General features: G+C 38.2%; 2 protein-coding genes across 2 annotated transcripts; both read right to left on the reverse strand.

The window, feature by feature from the left end:
* Positions 1-1,034: 1,034 nt before the first annotated feature.
* LOC121425411 (lactadherin-like) lies at positions 1,035-7,280 on the reverse strand. Its single transcript, XM_041621457.1, has 7 exons — positions 7,081-7,280; positions 6,660-6,806; positions 5,965-6,112; positions 5,105-5,466; positions 4,215-4,362; positions 2,038-2,366; positions 1,035-1,318 (listed from the first exon to the last, which is right to left on the reverse strand). Exons 1-7 carry the CDS (start codon positions 7,240-7,242, stop codon positions 1,142-1,144), a joined length of 1,473 nt encoding a protein of 490 aa, XP_041477391.1. The 5' UTR covers positions 7,243-7,280; the 3' UTR covers positions 1,035-1,141.
* Positions 7,281-7,844: 564 nt separating this feature from the next.
* Positions 7,845-13,437, reverse strand: LOC121424711 (EGF-like repeat and discoidin I-like domain-containing protein 3). The gene is made up of 9 exons (XM_041620459.1): positions 13,324-13,437; positions 12,442-12,585; positions 10,869-11,016; positions 10,466-10,636; positions 10,009-10,157; positions 9,513-9,660; positions 8,878-9,065; positions 8,555-8,704; positions 7,845-8,039 (listed from the first exon to the last, which is right to left on the reverse strand). The coding sequence occupies exons 1-9, from the start codon at positions 13,435-13,437 to the stop codon at positions 7,845-7,847; spliced, it is 1,407 nt and encodes a 468-aa protein (XP_041476393.1).
* Positions 13,438-25,842: the final 12,405 nt, after the last annotated feature.

Raw genomic sequence — 25,842 nt, forward strand, 5'->3', positions numbered from 1 at the left:
GCTGATTTAAGACTAACACTTCACGCATTAATTTTAGACAAGACAAGTTCGATTTTTTAATGTCAAACCCAGGTTGCGCAGAAAGATTGGACGTGATTGGTTCGTGATACGAAGACCATGCTTATTCCACGATTAACTAATCAGCATTTGTTTTGTATTCTTATGTACAGAGTATGATAGGCCTGCTTTGACAAACTTTGCTCATTTTCCTGAAGACGACAAGAACACACTTGTCGAAACATCGAGATCGGGTGGTTCTTTTCAGGAACAACAATTGCCCAAGAAAGATACATGGTGTACCGTGAAACCTATTGCACTATTCTTCTTCGCCATGGAAACATTGAGAAGTTACAAATTTTGTATTCTTTGTTAAAGGACAAGTCCACCCCAAATAAAAAGAGAAAAATCCAACATGTATAATACTGAAATTTTTTATCAAAATCGGATGTAAAATAGGAAAGTTATGACATTTTGAAATTTCACAAAACAGATATATTCACATCCTTGTATGTATGCAAATTAGGAGACTGATGACATCACTCTCTATTTATTTTGTATTTTATTATATAAAATATGAAATATTCAAATTGTCTCCCTGTTGTCATGTGAAGCAATGATTAATTCCTTCAACATATGTAATTGGCATTGTTTAATACTATGTTTCAATCAAGTTGGTCCTTAACGTCAAATCTGTAAAATATGAAATATTGTATAATTCAAACAATAAAAAAAACAGAAGAAATAATGAGTGATGGACATCATCGACTGACTCATTTGCATGTCACTGAGTTGTGCATATCACTGTTTTGTGAAAATTAAGCGAAACTTGAAAATGTCATAACTTTCTTATTTTACATCCGATTTTGATTAAATTTTCAGCATAATGTTCGTTTGATTTTTCTTTTTTTATTCAAATCAACATTTTTCTGGGGTGGACTTGACCTTCAACAATCGAAAGTTTATTAGCCACGATTTGAAACCAATCAGTTAGCCTTTACTCCAAAATACAAGCTTGCTATCTCCCAAATTTTTTATATTCATATGAACCTCTGATAAAAATATACTTTTCATTCACATTTTTATACAATAAACAGAATTCAATTTGTCCCAAACTCAGTTCGTGGACCAGTCGTAAGGTAAGTCAGTGGACAGCGACATCGGGTAACATGAACGGGCCTTCGCCGAGGAGTTCGAATCTGAGACCAATGTGATCATGCCATGCTACAGGAGCGAGCAGGACGTAACGGGCCAGGATGGGTGGATTGAATCGGTTGGTGAAGTGGGAGAACTGGTCGCAGTTACCAGTGAATATTTTAATCTGAAATTAAAAGCAATGTGTATATTTCATTCATTAATCATCATTATCATCGCGACCAAATGCGTATGTAAGAAGATCGTCCATTTTTCGTCAGTACTTGCACAACGTACAGGCACAAACTGCCGCATTCATATGTGACAAAATTGACATGGAACCCCCGGCAGGGAAAGTCTGAAGAGGAACTAAGAACATTTACATTTCGATGGCATCGATGGTGTCAGTACCATCCTTGATAAAGCGTCCTCTTGTGTCTGTGGCGGTAGTACTGACGAAAATGATACACTCCCGATAGAGGCAAGCGATAGCAATGAAATCGCTCTCCCCTTCCATTCTTTAACGCTCTGAATTTTCGGTAATTCGGTCGTTCATAATATTACAGTCGCGTCACTTGCCTCCTTGATACGCCACTAATTATGGTAAATGACAGAAATTAATTCTCTTTGAATTACATGAAGGTAAATTTCAATGTATAATTCTACATTAATCAATAAATATACAAGAGACAATCTATACTTTATTGAATTTGATATTTCTTGTCACTGGAGCCATATTGCTTCAACAAGGGTTGTTTCCGCTCTTAGATTATTTTTACCCTTTTTATTTTTGAATAATTTTTATGAACTATTAAACTCAATTATCAAAACATTATAACTCGTTTTATCAATTGTTAATGATTTTTTCATCAATTAAACCAATGGCATGAAATTGAATATAATGACCTCTTTTGCTTCTCCGCATGTCGATTCGGTCACTGGGATCCAATTCCCTCTACTCTCTTGGCTGGTCCAGACAGTATACCGGGTCACCCAGTGAGCGGCATCACTCCGTCCCTGAGTAATAACTCCCGTCAAACGATACACAGCCATGAGGTCAACCTGGATCCATTGAGCGAGATCATTGATGCGAGGCACCCATCCTCCGACCTCGTGGTTGAGTCTCGCCGATTCGGAACAGTACGCGTCATCGCTGATGCACGAGGAAGCGGCGAGACTCGAATCGGGTATTCGGCCACTTTCCAGGCCCAACTTGTTCTCGTCAACCCCAACTTCTGTGAAGCAAACAGTATACCCAAATAGGATCATAATCCATGCAGAATAGAATGATCGTTTCACCGATCATTTTATTCCCGAGGATTATATAGGTCTACTATGCATAAAACGGTAGGGGTGGGGAGGAGAATGGCTTGCTGACGAGACTTCGTCATCACCTCAGCATTCGGACAACATTCCCATCATCATTTAAGCAACATTGTTTTCATCACCGTCGTCGTCATCATCATCATCCGCATCATATCACATCACAACTATCCTCAGCATCGAAATTTTAACGATAATTTTAAACACCGTTTATGAGCACCACCGTCAACAACATCATCATCACCATCATCACCACCACCATCAGCACCATCATCATCATCGATGCTCATCACCATTATGTCAGCTCTCTTGTCACCACTACCAATATCTTTTACGATATAATCATCATCACTACTATCATCGTCATCATTATCATCATCATCACAATCATCGTCGTCGTCAGCATCATTATCATCATCACCGTCATCACCACCATCATTATTACCATTATCATCATTATCACCATCGCCACCGCCGTACAGTGGGCCAGAATGAGTTGAGAGTGCGCCAAAATTATATTCCGTGTTAGATTTTTACTTTAACATGTTGATAACGGGTAATTTTGGGCGTAGAATCGACTGAACATAATTTTAAGCCGATATGACGTCACCTTGATACCAAATTTTGATTGTCTACTTGAAATATCTGTGAAAAGACAATTACACTATAGGTAAATTGTGTAGTATATAAACTTTGTATTATGTGCTACTTTAAAGTTGGCCAGAGTGAATGTTAGTTTATGCCTAAAAAGTGTTTTAAGAGATGCCGAAAATAATTTTTACTGCATCAAAATGATTATTAATTACATTTATAAACAAAAAAACTTTAAAATCTGAAAAATATTAACCGTGCGTTATCAAGCTGTGTTGACTTGTGTAAAACGCAGAGTATATAACACCACGAATGTATCACTATGACGAGGGTTTTGGGCTGAAATTATTCTACAAGTAAGTGTTCTCCCTGGAAGAGTTGTGGGTATAGCCCTTATTTGCTTTAGCAACATTTATTTTGTTTACATTAAGCCCGGAATTCATGTCATTTTCATGGAATGGAAGGGGAATCGTCCTCGCCGTGCAAAAGCGAACAGCAATGTACCCCCATGCGGTGCGCTACGATGACTGCGCGGTATAAAAATGACCGTTTTTGAACAGGTTTTGGGGGTCTTGTGTCAAGTTAAATCGGCTCTAATATAAAAACGGGCAGCTAAATTTGGTATCGACTTAAAGCTTAGACATCGGGAAAAACGATGTTTATAGAATTTAGACGGAAATCCACGGAAATCTAAACTATTCTATTGTAAATGCAAAAAAACATGGATTTTTCAGCCTATTTTGAGGAAAAATCATACTATAAACCTCTTAAAATGTGTCTTTTATCTACTTTGAACCTTTTCACACGAAAAAAGAATATATCAGGATTATGTGGGAGCCATTTCAGATTCCTACATGAAAAACCTCCTGTGAAATGGCCTGTTTTTCAACTAGGATGTCATATACGCGACATTTCGCAAAATGTCACATTTTACGATTTGAGGTAGGAAATTAACAACCTTTATGCAAATTCCGGAATGAAATATTTTGCTGAAATATTCTTCAAAGTATTGTCTTTCAGCTGGGCATGACAAAAATTAAAAATCTGAAATTGCCCAAAATGACTTTTGCCGCACTTTTGTTTCGCCCCGGCCCACTGTGTGCCGTCACCACCACCACCAACACTCATCATCACCGTAGATCTTATCAGCAACAACATGAAGTCCATACCTGCGACTGGTCCATTACCGAGGAGTTCTAGTCTGAGAGCAATATGTCTGGTCCATCTCTTAGGATGAACCCTGACTGCTCGGGCCGTCAATGGCGTCTCAAAGACGTTGATAATGGGCGTTGCTCGGTCGTGATTTCCTTGGTAGATCTGAGGAGTTATAGAAGATGGAGATTCGTAAATCTGCTTTAATCGCCAAATTTCCAAACCATCCCCAGCGGGCGCTACTCTCTTGCCATTTTTTCACGATTTCCAATTTATGATAGGAAATGTAGGGAGGTCGATCCGTTTCTCGACCGATAGGCCTTGAATTTCAATTTTTATTAGGGAAAGGCCACTTTTCAATGAGGCACATCTCCTAACAGCTCAAATGGGAAAATACGAAAAGTAGTAAAAAAAATGTCCACTGGCAAGCCCACTGAGAGGGGCATTGAGGCCAATTATTAGGGCAACCATGCCATGAAATAAAATACATAATTATGTTTATTCATTTGATTTCAAGACGACTTCAGAATTAATTACTTTGAAAGTATGTCTGCGACGAACATTTTACTAAATATAATGATCTGATGATTATTATTACTACTATTAGGATCAACCGACAAACTGAGTCATTGCGTAGCGGTCGTGAGATAGTAGGGAGGGTTCTGTCGGCCACCTACCTGACTGGAACCAGGTGGGTGTTTCATAAAGCTGTTCGTAAGTTAAGAGCGACTTTTAGAACGACTGGTGATCCTTTCTTGTGGTAAATGGTATAATCATTGGCGATGGTATAACGCGTAAGAAAGGTTTACCAGTCGTTCTTAAAGTCGCTCTTATCTTACGAACAGCTTTATGAAACGGCCCCCTGGTAGCTAGTCAATAAGACAGTGCCTCCCTTTACTTGACATACCTTCTCTTCATGACCACAATCCTGTATGAACGACCACAACTTGCCATCCATGCTATGCGATACAGCAAATGACGTCACCCATTGGTCCGCGTCTTGCCTTCCTTGCGTGATGACACCAACCACCCGGTATTTATCTACCAGATCCACTCCTACCCATTGATTGTGATCGTCAAATCGTGGTATCCATGCGCCTGGGAGTTTCTCCGATGACGTCACTGAGTATCTTGAGTTTTCCCCTTGTTCGTCGCCAGCAAAGTTGAGACGCGCGTATTTGGCGCAGTTGCGATCGTGGTAGCAACTGGATGCGTAAAGTTCGGAATCCGGTATTCGATAATCCTCCAGGCCCAGGGTATTCGGTACAACTGTTGAAAAGGAGGGTGGTGACGATTTAATGATTATCAATTTGAGAGTGATTAGTAACGAGAATCAGGGGGAGGGTTTCAAATTTATTGGAACTGCGATGGTTACAGGGGTCAGCAGCCAATCAAATTCAAGGTTTCCGTGGCAGTTACCATACTGAAAAAAAAGGAGCCCAGGATAGGAGATTGGTAAGATTCGTATTTCTGTTATGGTCGATATTATCGAAATATATCAGGATTTGTGTTTTTTTTCTTTCTTATTGCGTTTTCTGATAGAATATTTGGTATTGTGGGGTTGTTGTCTTTTTTTGCAATTGGTAATGTAATATTGCCGTTTTATTTTGCCGAACAATGAAATAGTCGTTAGCAAGTTTATCAACTAGAAATAAAAATATCTAATTTAATTACTGATAAAATAATTTGACTATTGACTCATGCTTGAAACATGGGCTGAAGACAATGTGAGTGCTATCAGTTACCCGGGATCCTTTAATACTCCACCTGGTATAGGACCTGCACCAAACAGCTCAAACCTCAATGAGACGTGATGATGCCATGATAGAGGCTCGATACGAACGAATCGGGCGACGAACGCCGGTCTGAACGGGTTCACTACCAGACTGTTTCGATCTTGATTGCTGTTAAAAACCTCAAAGGATGAAAAGCATATGATTCTCATTGTAGCATTTCTTTCCGATTTATTGTACAAAAGCTTTAAAGTGTCATCTGTTTGACTAGATAGAGAGATATTTTATCTTGCCACGTCGACTGAATGGCCTTATCATTGCGACTAGGCGAGATACGTGTTCTCGTCGAAATATATTTCGACACGGCGTGATACGTTATTTTGCCAAGTTGACATCGGTCGACAAACTTTATTTAATCGACCCGGCAAGACGTCTTATGTCGACATACGCTATCAGGCTGACATGGTAAGGTATTATATGTATTGTGTTTTCTAATCTTGTCAAAAGGTTGGAAATTTAAAGCTTCTGTAATAATATCTATTGTAAATAAGTCATTATATAGGTTGCCTGCAACGCAACGACATGGCTTTATAGAAGGACGTTGATTTGATTTTAAATAGGCATGAAAAGCTCGGTTCGGTAAGTCAACTAAATTATTTTGCTTCAGCACTTATGTTAATGTTGACATGTTTGATATTAAATTTTATAACTGAATAAAGTTTCCAATACCTGAGGTTGACCATCGTTTCCTAGACTATACGTCCAGGAGTATCCATCTAAACTGTATGGCACCAAGAATGACGTCACCCAATTCTCGGCATTATCACGACCTTGAGTCAGAACGGCTTCTAGACGAAACGACTGGCGTAAGTCAACCTAATGCAAGAATTGGAAATTAAAAGTGAAAATTCAAGAGAAATCGATGTCCAAAGTCCTTGGGCTCCATTCGAACATAGAATTTAACACTTGTTTTTGTTTCCTGCTATTAGTTTGCTTATTCAGTTCAATGTATAGGCCTACTGTTGTTAATCTATATACTGAAAGCAGTTCTCCTATTCGATGTAGTACAGGTTGTTGCGTTGGAAAATCAAAATGATATATTAGTAGTAAGAGGTCTCTTTTTATATTCCTTGTTTATTTATCTGTTTACCTGTATCCATGGTTTCTTGTCATTTTTCTTTGGTGACCATGCTTGATATTCATTGAATAACCTTGCCGTGCTCGCACACTGTATCGTATTCCAACATGATGACGCACTGAGCTGGGAGTCAGCAATGCTTCTATCTTCCATACCTAATGGTCGAGTTGCCATTACTTCACCTAAAACAAAACATCGAGAAAGTGGAAAAGTCAGAAGACATCAGTATGCTATCTGATTTTACGGTCCGTCACTATTAATCAACTGATCATCATTACTGTCCACTTAGAGTGGTTTATTAAACTTACCAATTTGTCCTCAGCTGTGCAATGTTTGATTTATGATGCACATTCCTCAACCTAAACCAGCTTGGGACTTGCTCTCCCCCCCCCCCCGCATGAAATTAGCGTTTTCGGGGCAAATGCCCAACGTCGAATCGCGCCGCTTGACGAGGTTTGAGTTTCGGGGGGGGGGTCAAGTCTCAAGAATCTTTTGGTACCAAGTTTATAAAAAAATAAAGAAGTTGTGGGGAAATCGCACGTCAGCTAAACAAATCGACACTTATAATCTTGGTTGCCGAATCTATGGTACATCTGCTTTTCGATGGATTTTAACATTCGAATAAGTTTGCATTTGCTATTAGCCTTTTTTCTTATGTACGATGTCATAAAAATAATAGCATATAGTGCTGTATCGTTACAAAACACGCCGAAATACTTGATTGGGCATGGGGAGGGGGTTCACTATTAGCTAATCGTCGTAAGAAAGGTCCCCGCCTATATAACGTAAATATCCCTGATAAGAGAAAAGATGGTTACATTACCGTTCGTCATTTTCACACCGAGGAGTTCAAATTTCAAAGCGATTCTCTCGACCCATGATACCGGGTAGATCCTTACGTAACGAGCAGTGAAAGGAGGGTGAAATGTGTTTGTGACCTGTGTACTGTCATCGTTATTCGCTATGAACTCCTGAGAGATATTTCAAATGAAAAATAAAATGTCAATAAAGATTAAACCTTTATTATGATTTATTTAGTAAGTAAATTTTGAGAGTTCGGGGGTATATGAAGAGAGTTGAATGCAAAGGATTACATCTTTTGTTAACTTTTTATGTTCTCGTACCACCAAGTGGCAGCATTGGAATGATGACATAGCGAGAGTGGCGTAATGAACCAATAATCATGAGGGGTCCAGATATAGCGTATCAGGCAACATTTGCTTTTAAAAATGCGACTTAGCGAATCATGCTAACCAAACTTGCAACATTCTTTTATTTCGAAAATCCGATTTTGTGATAGATTTTGACATAATATTTAGTAAATTATAATATATTTTACCTTCTTCTCTTTCCTTTCCTTTTCTTTCTTGGTCGTGATTTTTTTTGGGGTAGGGGGCGCCCCCACCCCCAATCTGTATGCCTCCTCTGAGTGAATGCAACCCCTAAAAGACTTTTTTTTCTAAAAGAAGAATTTATTCACACAAACCTCTGGATCAGAGCAGCATTTATCTCTCAGAGGTGTGTAATCACGCCCATTGTTGCTATGTGAGATGATGAAAGATGAAACCCATCTATGAGTTCCTTGCATTCCTTTCGTAACGATACCACTGATGAGGTATGGATGAGAGAGATCAACCTGGAAGAGAACAGGAGAAGAATAAAGACACAGGAACGGACATCACTTACAACGGAGTGTTAGTGAAAAATTGATACATGTTCTATTGGTTCCCGTTGGGTTGTGACATTATCCTACGGTACCCCCCCCCCCTCCCCCCAAAAAGAGAAATTTTCAAAGAACTTTTATTTTACCTGGACCCATTGTTCTCTGTCGTCACTTTTCGGCATCCAAGCACCCTTGAGTTCGTCACCCCAGTTCTCCTGGTGTAACGTCGCATGGTCTGCGCAATGTCGGTGGTCATGGCAACTAGACGCCGTCATACTGTAAAGATGAGCGTGACGATGTTCTACCCCTAGTTCCATAGATTCAAACATATGCTCTGGGAGTTCATAAAAATATATATGTATCAACAGTCAAGCTTTGTAAAGAAGATGATGTTTATGATAATGATTCATACGCAGTTGTTTGGCGTCGTAAAAAGCTAACTTATATGTACATACGATCTTGTGACATATCATTCAATTGAAAAAAAGAATAAAACGAATAGTATGATTCCCCTTTATGCCCATCTTTTTGATAAATCATGATTGATTACAGGGGCCGCGGAACGGTTTTCAAAGTGGGGGCTTCAGCCCCCCCCCCTCCCGCTTCCGGTGCCCCCTAAATTAACAACCCCTTAAATGATTTAAAATAAAACAAAAATCGGCTTTGAGCTACACATTTTGTTCATATTATAATTTTATCACAAAAATAAGATGAAAACGATTAACTTGGTTGCAATGTTCAACGAATCTCTCAAAGGTAATAAGGAAGAATCATTGTTTACCTGCGATTGGTCCTTTACCCATCACTTCAAACCTCATAGCAATATGACCATACCATGTCGTCGGATCCAGGCGAATTAACCGAGCTTTTAAATCGCGATCGAAAAAGTTGACGATCGGCGTTCTGCTATCGTGATTGCCAACAAACGTCTGCAGGAAGAAATGACAATAAAATTTTTTTTTTTTTAATATGGAACTGAAAATCCAAAAGACAAAAGACAAAAATTAATAATTTGAAGAAACAAATGGAAAGCCCAGTGGCTTTATGTTTACTTCGTTAGAAAAATACAAAAACTCTGAAAGTATCAAAAATTTTGTATTGTTTTGTAAATGGCCTTACAAAAAACAATTACAAATACAAATGATTAGAAACCAGCAAACGCAAAAAATAATGAAATGTTGCAATGCAGCTGTCTCCATTCTATTTCCCATAAATTGTACATACTTGGAAATTACCCTAAAAATGACGAAGGCTAATAAAGCAGAAGAAGAACATACCCTGGTTTTACTTGTGCAATGATCTTTAACCTTGTTCCATGTTTTACCATCGAGGCTGTGTGATACAGTGAAACTCGACACCCATTGGTCGAAGTTTGGTTGACCCTGCGTGATGACCCCTTGAACAATGTACACAGCGCGCAGGTCAGCTGAGATAGAGAGAAAAGAAAAATGGGAAGAAATATCTTATTCAACAGTGTGTGACTACATCAAAATTGACTAATTCCTCTTGCTTCGGAATTTGTTTTACTTATGTTGTTTTTTGTTGTATTTGTTTTTGTTTTGGGGATGATGGGTTGAATATTTATAATAATTTATGGTTAGTAAAAGAGGGAGTATAATCATGATAATTGAGTTTAAAATGGAAGACTAAACAACATGCGTTTGCTTTATTTTTGTTTGTTTGTATGTTCGTTTGTTATGTTTTGTTTTGTTTTCGGGGGCGGGACATTCATACCTTTGATCCACTGTTCATAATCGTTCCTATTTGCCAACCAACTCGCAGAGGGAAAGTTGAGACGGGCGTGCCGTGTGCAGAAATATTTGGAGTAGCAGGAGGATGCAGATATAAAGACATCGGGAATCTGGCCGTCCATCATACCAAGAGGGCGGGCTGTATCGATAGCATCTAATATGAGAAGGAGATTGAAAGATTAATTTTTAGTTATTCGAAGTGACAAGAAGTAAATGCTCAATGCTGAATAGCTCACAAACAAGCTTCCGTTAATCGTCACATCACAACAAATACTCAATGTGACCTGTCTGATATGGATATATACTTTCGCTATTTAAACTTCTCGACATCAATAGAGAACAAACCATTTAAAACATTAGTAACATTAACAAATGTTAATACTTACCTGCGACAGGTCCCTTGATGTAAAATTCCAATCTGAGGGCAATGTAGTTCTGCCAGGTTTGAGGTTCGAGCCTCACGAAGCGAGCAACGAAGGGAGGAGAAAACTCATTCGCTACAGGAGTTGCGGTGTCAAAATTACCACTGAATGTCTGAAGTAAACCAATAATGTTCAAGGGTCAGGAAGTCTTCAAACAAGTTACGACAAAATTCATCGGTTTAATATTGGGTATATTCCACCTCCCCCCACCAAAAAAAAAAAAAAATACTCGCCTTTCAACGTATTAGTTTGGGGAAAATATATAGTTCAATTTAAGAATGAAAATAACTCTCATTTGAAATAATAAAGATGCATGATAAATGGTACGATTTTTATTCAGACATCTCAAATAATCTTAATACTATTAAAATCCTTTACGAGAAAACAAAATATATTATGTAGGCACAGTAATGTAAGATATATAGAGTGCAACACATTTTATGCATATTAGTGCTAATAGTATTTAGCTCCATCATCCACGTAGGGCTTGTGACTCTAAGGTTTGAGAGATCGCGACGAAAATATAATTTATAATTCCATTCCAATACTAGAAAATCGTATCCGGACATCTACCCCCCGGACATCCACCATCTGGACTTCAACCCCCGGACATCCACCCCCTTAGGACAAGTACCCCCTAGGACAAGTACCCTCTAGGACATCTACCCCCGGACATCCACCCCCCGGACATCTACCCCCGGACATCTACCCCCGGACATCCACCCCCGGACATCCACCCCCCGGACATCTACCCCCCGGACATCCACTCCCCGGACATCTACCCCCCGGACATCCACCCCCCGGACATCCACCCCCCGGACACCCACCCCCGGACATCCACCCCCTTAGGACAAGTACCCTCTAGGACAAGTACCCTCTGGAAATCTACCCCCCGGACATCTACCCCCCAGACATCCACCCCTCGGACATCTACCCCCTGTCATTTTTTTGTCAAATTGCTCGTTCGTTATGATCGCTCACAGACGAGCAAAAATATATATCTTATCAATTCAAAATCAATTTAAAGATGAGGGGGTAGATGTCCGGGGGTAGATGTCCTAGAGGGTACTTGTCCTAGGGGGTACTTGTCCTAAGGGGGTGGATGTCGGGGGGTAGGTGTCGGGGGGTAGATGTCCAGGGGTAGATGTCCTAGAGGGTACTTGTCCTAGGGGGTACTTGTCCTAAGGGGGTAGATGTCCGGGGGTAGATGTCCGGGGGTTGGATGTCCGGGGGGTAGATGTCCAGGGGGTAGATGTCCTAGAATCCTAGAAAATAGCAGGGATCGTGGAACTGGGTTTTAGGGGAGGCTTCAATCCCTCCCTTTCAATAAACATTTACAAAATATAACCATTTGATTATGATTTTGCATGGTCAGTCCCCCTTCCACCATTCTCTTCCATCCACACAGGCACATATACACACTTTTAAAGTCGTTCTGCCCCCTCTGTCCCCTTGATATATGCATTTTTGTTGTACTTTTTTGTACTGTTTTTAGCATTTGTAAATACCTCTGCTTCGAAAACAAATAATATTTTACCCGTCCTTGCTGAAGACTAAACACGGGTATCCAAGTTAACCCATCGCTGCTGTGAGATACAAGGTATGACGTCACAAAGGCCTGTCCTCCGTCTTCTCCTTGTGTAATGACACCAATCACCTGATATTTACCAGTGAAATCAATCTACAGTGAAGCGATGACGTCATATAGAGTTGCGAGATACAAGTATACGTATGGAATAGAAACACGAAAAAGCTTAAATATGATGTAAAAATAGACCATTATGGCACACGGTAGGCCTAAATATATAAATAGAGGTCAGAAGATCACGTGGTCAATTAAAAATAAAAAAGAGAAACTAATATAAACATTAAATATAAAGGGCAAAATGTTTGAGTATGAAAGATGGGGTCGTATGACAAAACGCCTTCCAAATATTTTTTTAATGTGAACAGAGACCACTCTCGAATCGAATTTTACAATACTTTGCCATTTCTAAAAACAATGACTCAACAAATTATGCTTGCGTGAAATTAACAGATCTAGCACGACATACAAAACTTGAATTTCGCTTTAAAATACCTGCTTAAATTATAGGTTTGTCATGATTTTACTGAAAGCCTATATGTTATTATAATTGCTTATGTCTATTTCCATAAAGTGTTGCATCGTTTCTCTTTAACCTTTCGAGAATTCGAAATGGGGCTAAGTAAAATTTATTCGAAAGGCGCATAATGCTTTATGGGCGCAAAATAATTGCTCATAAGAGACTCAGATCACTGCCATTATTTCAATAAATTTCTATATTACTAAATACACCAATAACCATAGAAATGTAAGTGGATAAAGGAAACAGTAACTAGTCATACTTGAATCCATTGATTTTGGTCTGCAAGGCCTGGTAGCCACGCCCCTCGATACATCTGGGTTGCTATGGTATTTAGTCGGGACCTCGTCACGCATGAGTAAGCATTCAAGCATGAAGAAGCAGTAATTGATGAATCTAGAATACCATTGTGAACCAATCCCATCCATGTTGATGCGTTCATTGGATGAGCTTGACGAGAGAAGAGATTCGAAAGCATCTCAAAATCATATTCAACCAGTCAGTTGGTAAACAAATCTTGTATTGCAATCTATCTTTCAAAAAAAACCCTCTTTCGTGGCGTGGTTTTTTTTTGTCATCAATTTTGCAATTGCGGGGTTAAAACATTTTTTTGACTTACTCAGTATGTGTTCGAGAGAAAAACAAGATGACAATCGCATAGATGATTTATAATTAAACTCTAATATCAACTCCGGCGTACCGGAAAGGGAGGGGGGGGGGCTCTGACGGGAAAGTGTTTTAGGAATAGGCTGACGTTTTACCTCCTTTTTGTTTGTTTAAAATTGTCGGATTCGTTTGCCTCTCCTTACGATGTTTTCAAGGTACACCTATACTAAAACATATCAGTGAGATTCTTATGAATATACATTTAGCGCAAGGTTATGATTTGTTATTATTATGCATGGTTGGTCATGAATTTGATTACATTTTTAAAGGGGAATGAAACATTTGGAACAAGCTTGTGTGAAAACAGAAAAATAAAAAAAAACAGATCAACAAAAGTTTGAGAAAAATCGGACAAATAATGAGAAAGTTATGAGCATTTGAATATTGCGATCACTAATGCAATCTAGATCCTCAAATTGGCAATGCGACAAAGATGTGTGATGTCACTTGTGAACAACTCTCCATTATTTTAGTATAATTATTTATTTCACTTAGATTGCCTCTTTTATCACATCTAGTAGATCATGTGTTCTTTCTATAGGAGGGCATGTAATACAGATTTCTTAAAGAATATATCATGGATAAAGAGTTTGTATCGCCATAAGAGAAAGCAAAAAGAGACATTTTGAGGGTATTTTACAGTCCATCAAAGGGAAAGTTGTTCACATGTGACATCACACAACCTTGTCGCATTGCCAATGGGAGGATCTCCATGGTATTAGTGATTGCAATATTCAAATGCTCATGACTTTCTCATTATTTGTCCGATTTTTCTCAAACTTTCTTTGTTCTTATTCTTTGATTTTTCTATTTCGACACAAGCCTGCTTGTTCCAAAGGTTTCATCCCCTTTAAATTAGATTTATACATGAATTTCAGACTTAAAATGTATCTGTGATTTAAAAAAAAATATGGAAAGGCTTACAGGCAGAAGAGAAACAGATATATGCCTTTGACAAGAACAAGAATTTGCATGGGGGGATCATGAGAGGTTACAAAACGAGAGTCAGAAATCGAGACAAAATTGGGCACTGTACGATAATCAATGCAGCATGGCGATATGATATTATGACAAGATATCAATTGTATATTTTCAAATATACGAAAACAACAACAAACCTGCTAGTACATGTAGTAAGAGGTTAATCGCATAAAGATCTTTAGTATCAAACACGGCAGAAAACTCCTCTTAAAATAGGAGAGAAAAATTATCAGAATCATTTAAGAGGAAGAGGATAATCACCAAGCTGTTTTCACTGTCATCAAGTTCAATAACTGACAGATTGAAATAACTTGATGCTTCCTGTATTCCGACACTAACTTTATACATGTATTAAGATGATGGTGTAAGCTCTTCAATAAACACAACATACTGAAGATGTGATGTAGCTGTAGTAGTAGAAGTAGTAGTAGTAGTGGTAGTAGTAGTAGTAGTTGTAGTAGTAGTAGTAGTAGCAGTAGTAGTAGTAATACTAGTAGTAATAGTAATAGTAGTAGTAGTAGTAGCAGCAGCAGCAGCAGCAGCAGCAGTAGTAGTAGTGGTAGTGGTGGTACAGCATGTTAAGTAGGTTTTTTATATTGCATTTGTTCCTTTTGTGTAATACTGTGATTAATGAAATTGACAACAATCATGATTATTATGATGATATGGTTACTATGATGACTGATGATGATGGTAATGGTGATGAGGATGGGAGGCGCAGGAGGATGAGGATGACGGGGGACAGTATTTTTAAAGTAACTGATTATAGCTAATAGCAATCACAGTGGAAATATATGAAAATTTCAAGTTATTCTGAATACATAATCGGTTTTATGTGGAAAATTACCTTTATTCCGATATAAGAAACTTACCTGAACATTCGAGTACACCGAGAAAGAAAATCGAATAAATCGTTAAAGAATAATCCATTTTAAATCCAAGAATACTTCTTCTCCTATTTCCACGAAATGATGTCTCCTAGAAATCATTCTTGTAATGTTCACAAAATGACATCAAATCGGGCATCACATTTCCAAGAATCACGTCCTTACCGACAATCGCTATGAATGGACAGGCAATGCGATCCCGGGTATCAAATATCAACTTTATTTCGACTATCAAGTTGATTATAATCTAGTTTTTTATTTCACTGGACAATCATGAATCAGAAACACTTGTTCGAAGAAACATATCCTATTAAATTTAAGTCCAAGAGGCGTACACTTTAATTGCCATCTCTCGTTTCTGTTAATGTTTCTCTAAAAATAACTTTGAACTTTGTTGAAACATTCTTCTTGAACTGATGTTCTAGTCTTTGTTGACTTTATTGTTGCACTTGTTTTTTAATCTATTATTGCGGGGGGGGTGGAGAAAGTGTTCTTCCTTGCCTCCTCATCTCCATATCCATATCACTCTCATCCTCACCCCCCCCCCTCTCTATCTCTTCCCTCTCTTATTCACTCTATCGTAACTCCACCCCCTCTCAACCCCCCCCCTCTCTCTCTAAGATATAAGACTCATTGACGTCTCAACAACATTAGATTTTCATAATGTGTTTATACCTCCTTTTGCCACTCATTCATCCCCATTTGTATTATATAGGTCACTTCCTTTCTTCACAACTTTCTTGTTATCCAGTTAGGTCTTCATGTAATATTCATGTAATACAGAAACATATTGGGAATTAATTTTGGTCCCGTTTCATCAAGAATTTTCTTAGTGACTTTCATTGTCGCATTATTTTGCGCTCTACCAATCAGATGCAAAAAATTCAGGAACTGAGGATATTTATTGATATGATTTTTATATAGTTCCATTTCCACATTTCATTAGCCAACGTATACAATCTTAGTCATTTTCAGCATAACACGACAATAAGCAAATGTTTTCTACCATGATTAGAACCGAAAGGTGGACATGTGCGCTATAAAAGTAACCACCAATATCATTATTATTAAATATTATTTTTTCCAATTGTTGAAGCTATTATGAATTGACATAAATATAGATACATGATTAAGAGAAATGAGGGAGATGGCCATCTTGAGCTAGGAGCTTGAACTTGATGGTGGCCTCAAAAGGAAACAGGGAGGAAATTTGACGACAATGCAATATACTGAAATTATTGATAGACATGAACTCGTTCTCAGGTCTCAGGATGATTTCTATCCCTCTCCACGTTCTCAATATCAGCTTTCTTTCCACCATATCATATTTCAGTTCATTCAACATCCTAAAAGATGAAAGGGTTAAGGGGGGGGGGGTCACCTCTAAAAAGGGCAAAGGAGTGACATTGTTCTTATAAAAGGGTGTATGATGTTATTTCTTAGCTCTTATCCATCCTTTTGTACAGTATACCCACACTTGTTTAATTCCATTGTTCTATGTCTTTACCTTTCATTATACACACTTTAGTCTTTTTTCGGTTATATGACCAGTCACTGAACAAAAATTTTTAAACAAATATCTAAAGGGGAAGGCCACCCTGAGAGAAAGTTTTTTGGAAAAATAGCAGAAAAAATAAAGAAAATTAAAAGGTTAGAGGAAAATCCATAGAAGATAAAGAAAGTTCTTAGAATTTAAAGTTTTTATTTGTGACGTCATAATCATACAAACAGCAACCCCATATATTATTTACGTAGGGCTAAATGTAATACAAAATACGTAAATGCCAAATTTTTAATGGTTAATGATGCTTTTTTAATTTCTTTCTGGAACGGGTAAGAATGATGTGTCTATTAATATACAGAAAGTACAATAAAACGATTTCCAATTTGTTGAGAAAATGACAATTCATTGATATTTTGGTTTACAATAGTACATAGGAAAGCTCCTTGCATAGGATATCACAAATCAAAAATAAAAAATTCAAACTTTTTTTATTCTTTGACGGATTATGCTCAAACCTTCGCCAATTTTTGTTTTTCTGCTACTTTTACAGCATAGTTTTTGTGGTTACACTTCGTAATTCCGAAACACGTAAATTTCCTATACCTCGATGTTCGTTAATCCGAAAACATAAAAGGGTTTGTTAATCCGAACATTTGTGGCGTTATTCTGAAGGTTCGTTATTCCGAAGGTCCGATAATCCGAAAACGAAATAAGGATCGATGTTCCGAAGGTTCATTATTCCGAAAACGAAATAAGGTTCGTTGTTCCGAAGGTTCGTTAATCTGAAAACAAAATGAGGTTCGTTATTCCGAAGGTTCGTTAATCTGAAAACAAAATGAGGTTCGTTATTCCGAAGGTTCGTTAGTCCGATAACGAAATAACGTTCGTTAATCATTACAATCTCGGACTAACGAACCTTCGGAATTACGAACCTCATTTCGTTTTCGGATTAACGAACCTTCAGAATTACGAACCTCACTTTGCTTTCGGACTAACGAACCTTCGGAATTACGAACCTCATTTCGTTTTCGGACTTACGAACCTTCGGAATATCCGAATCTTTGGAATTACAAATGTATGGGTTTTTTGTCAGGGTGAGCATCCCCTTAAAGGTTACAAGAAGGATACCACCTTATGCAATCACCTGAATAGCGAAAAAAAAATCTGAACTTTCTTCTAAGTATAGTCAAAAGTTTTTATCTGATAATGCCTGCTGTACCATTCCGAAATATTTTCATAAAGTCATGCCACTTCGATGGGAACATGTCATGATTAGAAACAAATATGGTCCATGATTTTCACTGACAAGCGTTATAAGCTACAGAAATCCTAGCTTCTGATTGGCTCAAACAAATATCCATGAAACATTCCCCGCAATTTTATTGTACGTTCGCTTTACCTTTTGGCTTCCCAACTTTTATCGTTCATATACTTGAAGAATTGAAGGCATGACAAAAGTATTAATTATTTTGTTCTTTTAATATTCCATTCATATTTCATTATTAAACTCATGAACATTCACATTTTCTGATGATTTAAGTGAAGAACTACAGAAATACATGCACATTTATACTAGAAACTGCCATTAAAAAAGAAAAAAAAATGTATACACATTACTCTGTCAATTGAGAATATATTTCACATTTTCATTTAGCAACACATAATTCAAGGATATCTGCAGTTCTTCAAAATCAGTGGACACAAAAGAAATTAATAACCGACATCACAAAAAAACTGCATTTAACATTACACGACATGTATATCCCATTTCATAATTACAAACTGTAGAGCGATACAAAATCTTCCTTCATTGTTTATATAAAATTTAAACTGATGGATATGGATTTCAGATAAATGTTGCTTTTCACAAAATATTGCACAAAAAGCACAGGGGAATTTTACTACACTGACTGTACTTGTACGTTAAATACAGGTTTCAGTAGGGTTGTGACAAAGAAAAAAGACAATTTGTAAGTCTAATAGTTATGCACATGATAAAATCTTACCCTGAATAGTTCAACAATAAATTTTTTTTTAAACGATATAAAAATGATAATAAAAAAAATAATAATAATTGTACATTAATATTGTACAATTCGGATAAAGACTAGACTCAAATGCGCATTACAATACTTAAAAGGTGAAATAGTTAACAAAATATTTTTTGTAGGGAAGAAAGGGAAGCCTACTGTCTCTACAAATTATATAACAAAAATTGACTTACACAATGGGGTATAAAAAATCAATTAATTTAGGTCCCTTTCATTTAAAGAAATAACCGAGGAGCACTTAAATGACACATTGACAGTGCTTCAAGTGCCATGAATTCAACAATCAATTTTGTATGTATACATGAATATAAAACAATCATTTATTATTTTTTAATGTCAATTACATAGATGCAAATATAACATACACAGTGAATGCTGCTGTACACCAACAGATCATGGAAAGGGCAAGCTGGGTATACTTTGACAAAAAAGAACCAATGTGACACAACAGCCTATTTTACATCTCCATAACAGCATTTTTGGAAGAAGCCCACTGGAGCATCACATTGCTTTAATATTCATTTCTAATTTAAAACTTGGAAGCATGTCTGACTTCATAAAAGATGGGGAAGACTGTGCAGAAGTGGAAAAGGATGGGGTCCAAGAAGACTAGCAAAAGGCAAGAAGAACCGAAACACAAGAAGCAAAAGATGCCCAAAACTGCTGTTCATAATATACATGTATATCAGTAGATGTTAATTGAAAACTAGGAAGCTATGTTGCATACCCAACAAGGGATCCTAGCAGCGTAGGAAATACATAAGGGTAATGTCGCCCTCAGAACTGCCCAAATCGCCCCTAACATTCCCCTAAAATGCATGCTTTGGGGGGAACGTTGTTTTTATAGTCACCCAAGATCTGTCACAATCAATATTCACCTCCCTGCACAAAGAAATACCAGTACCCCTTCAACCTCCCATCCTCAAATCAAGAAAGGACAAATTCATCACATTCAGGACACCAACCAAGCAATTTCGCCAGGCAGCGACAACGACAGTTATACATAATCTCCCAGGAAAAAGAACGTGCCTCTCACTAAAAGACCCCACCTCCAAGGACAAGGACAAATAGCTGCAGAGTTAGTAATTTACTCTATGACTCAGAAGAGGAATTGGATTTTCCCCGGAAACACGTCATAAGGGGGAAAAGGCCTTAATGACAAGCTTTATGATTATTGGGCACATAAACTTGTTCAGGCATACCTACATGTATTAAAATGCAAAGAGACCTAAAAAACTATACATTCTTTTGTCCAAATCATAAGCATGATGATGCAAAGGAGATGATACCACTTTCAATACCATAAGTTGTGCAGTTGCAGCTTATCATTACACAACAAACAACAAAATCACTGGCAAGTTTTCGCTAAAATTCTGCCATGATTCTTTACTTTGACTCATTTTATACCCATATTTACATACGTGCATATTGTTCAAATTATGGAAATTAGTACAAAATTAATGTCTGTTGCAAATTTAAAGGGCAAAATCATATTAAATATAACCTTGGAATTTGGAATATGGTTTGCGAGTCTTTTACTGATAGTCAATTGAGAGAGCATTTTAGGATGTCAAAATAGACTTTTGAATATGTTGCACATGAATTACGGCCATTCCTGGAGAAAAGAAACAACAAATTGGAAACGTCCCATCCACTACAAACGGAGGTTGGCCGCAGTGGTGTGGTGGTTGGCAACCCCAGTTTAATATAGAACCATGGCTACCTTGTTTGGAATGGGAAGAGCAACACTATGCAACATTGTTAGGGAGGTCTGCTGAGGAATCCTAGACCGATAATACATTGTTCTTCCACAAGGAGAAAGATTCTAAGAGGTTGTGGAAGGATTACAGAAAAGAGGCTTCCCTCAGTGTGCAGGTGCAATTGAATGGGATGCATTTGACCTTCATTACCCCTGTGGACAACCCTGCTGACTTCCACAATCGAAAAGGATGGCACTTCATCATTCTACAAGGAACCGTGGATCATGAGTACCGGCAAATAATTATGATTAAATATTTGACCTATTTATGTGAGAATATCTAACTGATGAGAATCATATGAAAATTTCACTATGCATCCCAATTCGATTTTTTTTTTTGGGGGGGTTGATACATGTATATGAAATATTCAAATATATTAGTTGTTGCAAATAATCAAATAGAAAGGACCATGCTCGCATGGTTGTTGAGAATACTTCTGGACGTTTGAAAGGGAGATGGTAGAGACTGCTTAAGAGGAATAATATTGACCACCATAACATTTGCATCAGATGTTGCTTCTGCATGTTATGTGTTGCATGTGAGATTCACAATGAGGGCTATGATGACAGCTCGGATGAGCAGAGACTTCAAAGAAAAATGCCTTGGCGGAACAGCTAAGTGTATTTTTAGCATAGTAGGGCACAAGCATAAGCGTTAGACCCAGGGAAATTACGCCTCATGACAATAAAGCATTAGGCGTTTTTATAGAAGAGATATTTTTAAGGATGATTCTATCGTGTAAAAGTTTTCTTAGATAAAATAATGGACGTCTGTAGTGGATTGAAAAAGGTGTTCCTAGGGTACTCTAAAAAGTGTTCCTAGGGTGCTAGCAATAATATAAAAGAATTTAAAAAAAAAGAAAGTTTATGGCAAGGTGAACCAGGTTCTGTCACCTGTCCAAAAGAAGGCAGACAAGAAAGAGCAAAAAGAATTGAATTACTATAAAGAAATTAATTACTGGGTTGAATATACTCCATCTTTAGACACCTGATGTTCTGTTTACCGAAACAAATCCCATTCCAATCAAGAATACATAATATAAGCTAATGTTAGACTTTAAAATAGTAAAGTGATGTGAGCTACTATTGTTTTAAAATAATTAGTAAATATTTCGATGTGAACGATAGGTTAAGTTGAGAGGGTCATCTTAGCCCAGGATAGTTAGTGCGGTGCAGAAAAGGGTGTGGTACAGGCGAAATCCTGTGCTTCCATTGGACTGTACTCATGTAAATTAGGAGAAAAGGGCTGGCCAATTTGCACTCGGACAGTTTTCCAGCTGTTTAAAACCTGTTGCATCTTCGGGAAGAGGAAGAAATAACAGGAGAAGTAACAGGCAGAAATACAGGACAGAGAAATAAGAGACAAGAATTCTACCTCATTCCCCTCCAGCAAGAATCTAGCATTTATCATCAGAATTCATTTTCAACCATAATTGTCAGAATTGTCTTCAGAACCTATTTGTCTTCAGAACTATATGTCTTCAGAATTAATCTTTCTTCAGAATCTAATCCCATCGTACCTCACCTGCTAATTTACAATTAGGAGGAAAGACAGCAAGTGTGGCAGAGAGCTAGGACATGACTGCGGAAAACAGCTGCATGGGAGGACTGAACATTCTTATAGACTGAACTGCTACAAGGCCTTGCCCATCTTCCGAAAATACAGGTTTCTTCTTTCTAAAACTATTTAACACCCTTTCACTTTTAATGTTAATTAATTGATTATTGTTAAAGAGAAGCAATTGGAATTATTTGTATTCCCCTGGCAACTTCAAATTAATATTTAAAATTAAAGAACCAAGAATAATCTATCTATATAAACTTCATTGTCTTTGTATTTATTTATTTAATGTTGTGGTCTTTGTTTACACTAGCCGACCCCCTCCTCGACGACGGTAGACTGGAGAGTTAGCAGACCATATCAGAAAAAGAACCCTGCCTCAGTGGTGAGACCGTCGGCGGGAAGAGGGGCCTGGTTAGACGTCCATACAGAGATAAGACAATTGTCAGAATACTGATTAGAGAGAATTTTAGCGAGCTGTTATCTCACTGAATACAAGAATTTTCAGAATGCCACCCCTGGCCTGGTTAATGTTATATTGCTCCTGCTCATTCTGCATTTTCTGATCCTTTTCTCTTTCCATTGATCCAAATTTTGCAGGTGCAGGACCATCAGCATCTGTCCTCACAGATGTTGATAACCAAATCCTTGCGATTATCGGGGAGGAGACTCCTGTGATTGCTGGCATAAAGGATGCTCCAAAATTTGCTGAAATTTGCTGATCTCAACAAACAGGTATTAAGAAATAAAAAATAAAAAGTTTGGATCATCTTGTTTTCACCCAAAATTATACCAGGAGATCTATGTTAATGGAAAACTAGGAAGCCGCATACCCAATAAGGGATCCTGGCAGTGTAGGAAATATATAAGCGCAATGACACCTCAGAACGTTCCAAATCACCTCTAACATTCATCTAAAATGCAAGCTTTGGGGTGACCGTTCTTTCTATAGTCACCCAAGATCTGTCACAAATAATATTCACTCTCCAGTACCCCTTCAACACACAATACCCCTTCAACCTCCCATCCTCAATCAAGAAAGGACAAATTCATCACATTCAGGACACCAACCAAGCGATTTCGCTAGGCAGCGACAAAGACAGTTTATCTCCCAGGAAAAAGAATATGCCTCTCACTAAAATTCCCATCTCCAAGGACAAGGACAAATCGCTGCCGAGTTTGTTATTTACCTATGAATTGGAAGACAGGAAGAGGAGTTGGATTTTCCCCGGAAACATGTCATAAGGGGGAAATGGAGCGGTTGCGAGTATAAAGAAGGCCAAAGAGTAGGTAATTCTAATGCACAAACCGTAGACACAGAGTTAGATTTAGTCAAAGAACTGCGAGAAGTAAAAAATAAGCTAAAAGAGATGGAGATCAATAGTTGTAGTTTTAATACTAGTGGTAGGCCTAACAATGATAGTAGTAACAGTAGACCATATCGTCCTCGCACAAGTGGACCTTGTTATAATTGTGGTCAGCCAGGACACATCGCTCGAGAATGTCGTATTCCTCCTCCTCCTGCTCACTTTCCGCCTCATCCTTCTCATTTTCCTTCTCCTCCTCCTCTCTTTCCTCCTACACACTCTCCTTCCCCTAATGCCTCTGCTCAATACAACAGTCCTTTAAACGAAGGAAGACCTCTGCCGCGGGGCGGGCAGTAGGTCTAACTTCCTCTCAAAAGGTCGAGCGTACAAATCCCCCTTCCAGTAGAGTACTGAATAAGATGATAGGTAGGGCAACCGAATCAGTAGCTAGGGTAAACGGTAATGAATGTAAATGTTTGATTGATAGTGGTTCTCAAATAACCACAATCTCTCACTCGTACTATAAATGTAATCTCCCCCAAAATTCCATGCGCAGTATCGATGACCTGATCAAAGTAGAGGGAGCCAACGGTTTACCGGTCACGTACTTAGGGTATGTAGAAGTTTCTATTCTTTGTTCTGGTTCTCTCCCCTCCTCCCCAGAGATTGATGTACCAGTATTAGTAGTGCGAGATACATCATATAATAGGGAAGTGCCTTTGTGTATAGGGACCAATGTCATCGATACATGTATTGACATAGGTACATCTCGATACGGATCCGACTTTGCGCGCAATGCTAATGTAGATCCAGTTTGGCAGAATGTATATACTTGTATGCAAATGCGTGTCCAGTCCAGAGAGGATGGTAGGATAGGTGAAGTAAGGAGTGCTTCAAAGAAAGCTATAAGGGTCCCTGCAAATCATGCAATCATAGTAGAAGGTAAGGTGCCCCTCCCACTTTCTGGTAGGACTTATGATGTCGTGATAGAGCCCCGTAGACACAATAGGTTACCAGAAGGGTTAGTTGTAGATTCTAACACTATCACGATAGATGTAGGAAGACAAACTACCGGTCGAGTGCCAGTTCTTGTTCGGAACCAAACCGATGAACCCATATGGCTGTGTAGGAATAGTATTGTAGCTGAACTCTATTTGTGTAACATTGAGGGTCCAATCCAGACGAATCACCAGAATGTAGATGCTAGCCAGAAAAGTGGATTAGATGTAGAAGGGTTAGATTTCACCGAGTCTCCTGCATCAAGGAAAGATATTGATAAGGTGAAAACTATTCTACAAGGATACCCACATGCCTTTAGCCAATCAGATACCGACCTAGGATGTAGTAATATAATAACCCATAATATTCCCCTTAAAGATAACCAACCATTCAGAGAAAGGTATAGGCGAATCCCTCCCGCTATGTACGATGAAGTACGTGAACATATACGTTCGATGCACGAAGCGGGTGTTATCAGAGAATCATTTTCCCCATATGCTAGTCCCGTAGTCTTAGTAAGGAAAAAGGATGGATCCTTGCGGTTCTGTATAGATTTTCGCAAGTTGAACCAACATACAATAAGGGATTCCTACGCCTTACCTAGAATTGACGAGACTCTGCAGATGATGCAGGGTGCTAAGTGGTTTAGTTCACTTGACCTCAAGTCTGGGTATTGGCAATTGGAAATAGATGAAAAAGACAAACGCAAGACTGCTTTTGTACTTCCCCCTCCTTTTGGATTATGGGAGTGCAATCGCATGCCTTTCGGACTTTGCAATGCACCTAGTACATTTCAGCGAGCGATGGAGAAATGCCTTGGTGATTTGAACCATTCTGTCTGTGTTGTTTACTTGGATGATATTATCATCTATAGTAAAACCATAGAAGAACATGTCACCAGGTTGGAAGCTGTAATCCAACGCTTGTCAGAGCATGGATTCAGACGCGTGTGAAATATCTAGGTCATATCTTGTCTTCCGAAGGTATAGCTACTGATCCGGAAAAGACGCAAGCTGTCAAAGACTGGCCCACTCCTAGAAACGTGAAAGAACTTAGATCTTTCTTAGGATTAGCCAGTTATTATAGGAAATTCATTCCTAACCTTTCTAAGATAGCAC

The sequence above is a fragment of the Lytechinus variegatus genome, chromosome 12 (assembly GCF_018143015.1).
Source record: "Lytechinus variegatus isolate NC3 chromosome 12, Lvar_3.0, whole genome shotgun sequence".
Classification (NCBI taxonomy): Eukaryota; Metazoa; Echinodermata; class Echinoidea; order Temnopleuroida; family Toxopneustidae; genus Lytechinus; species Lytechinus variegatus.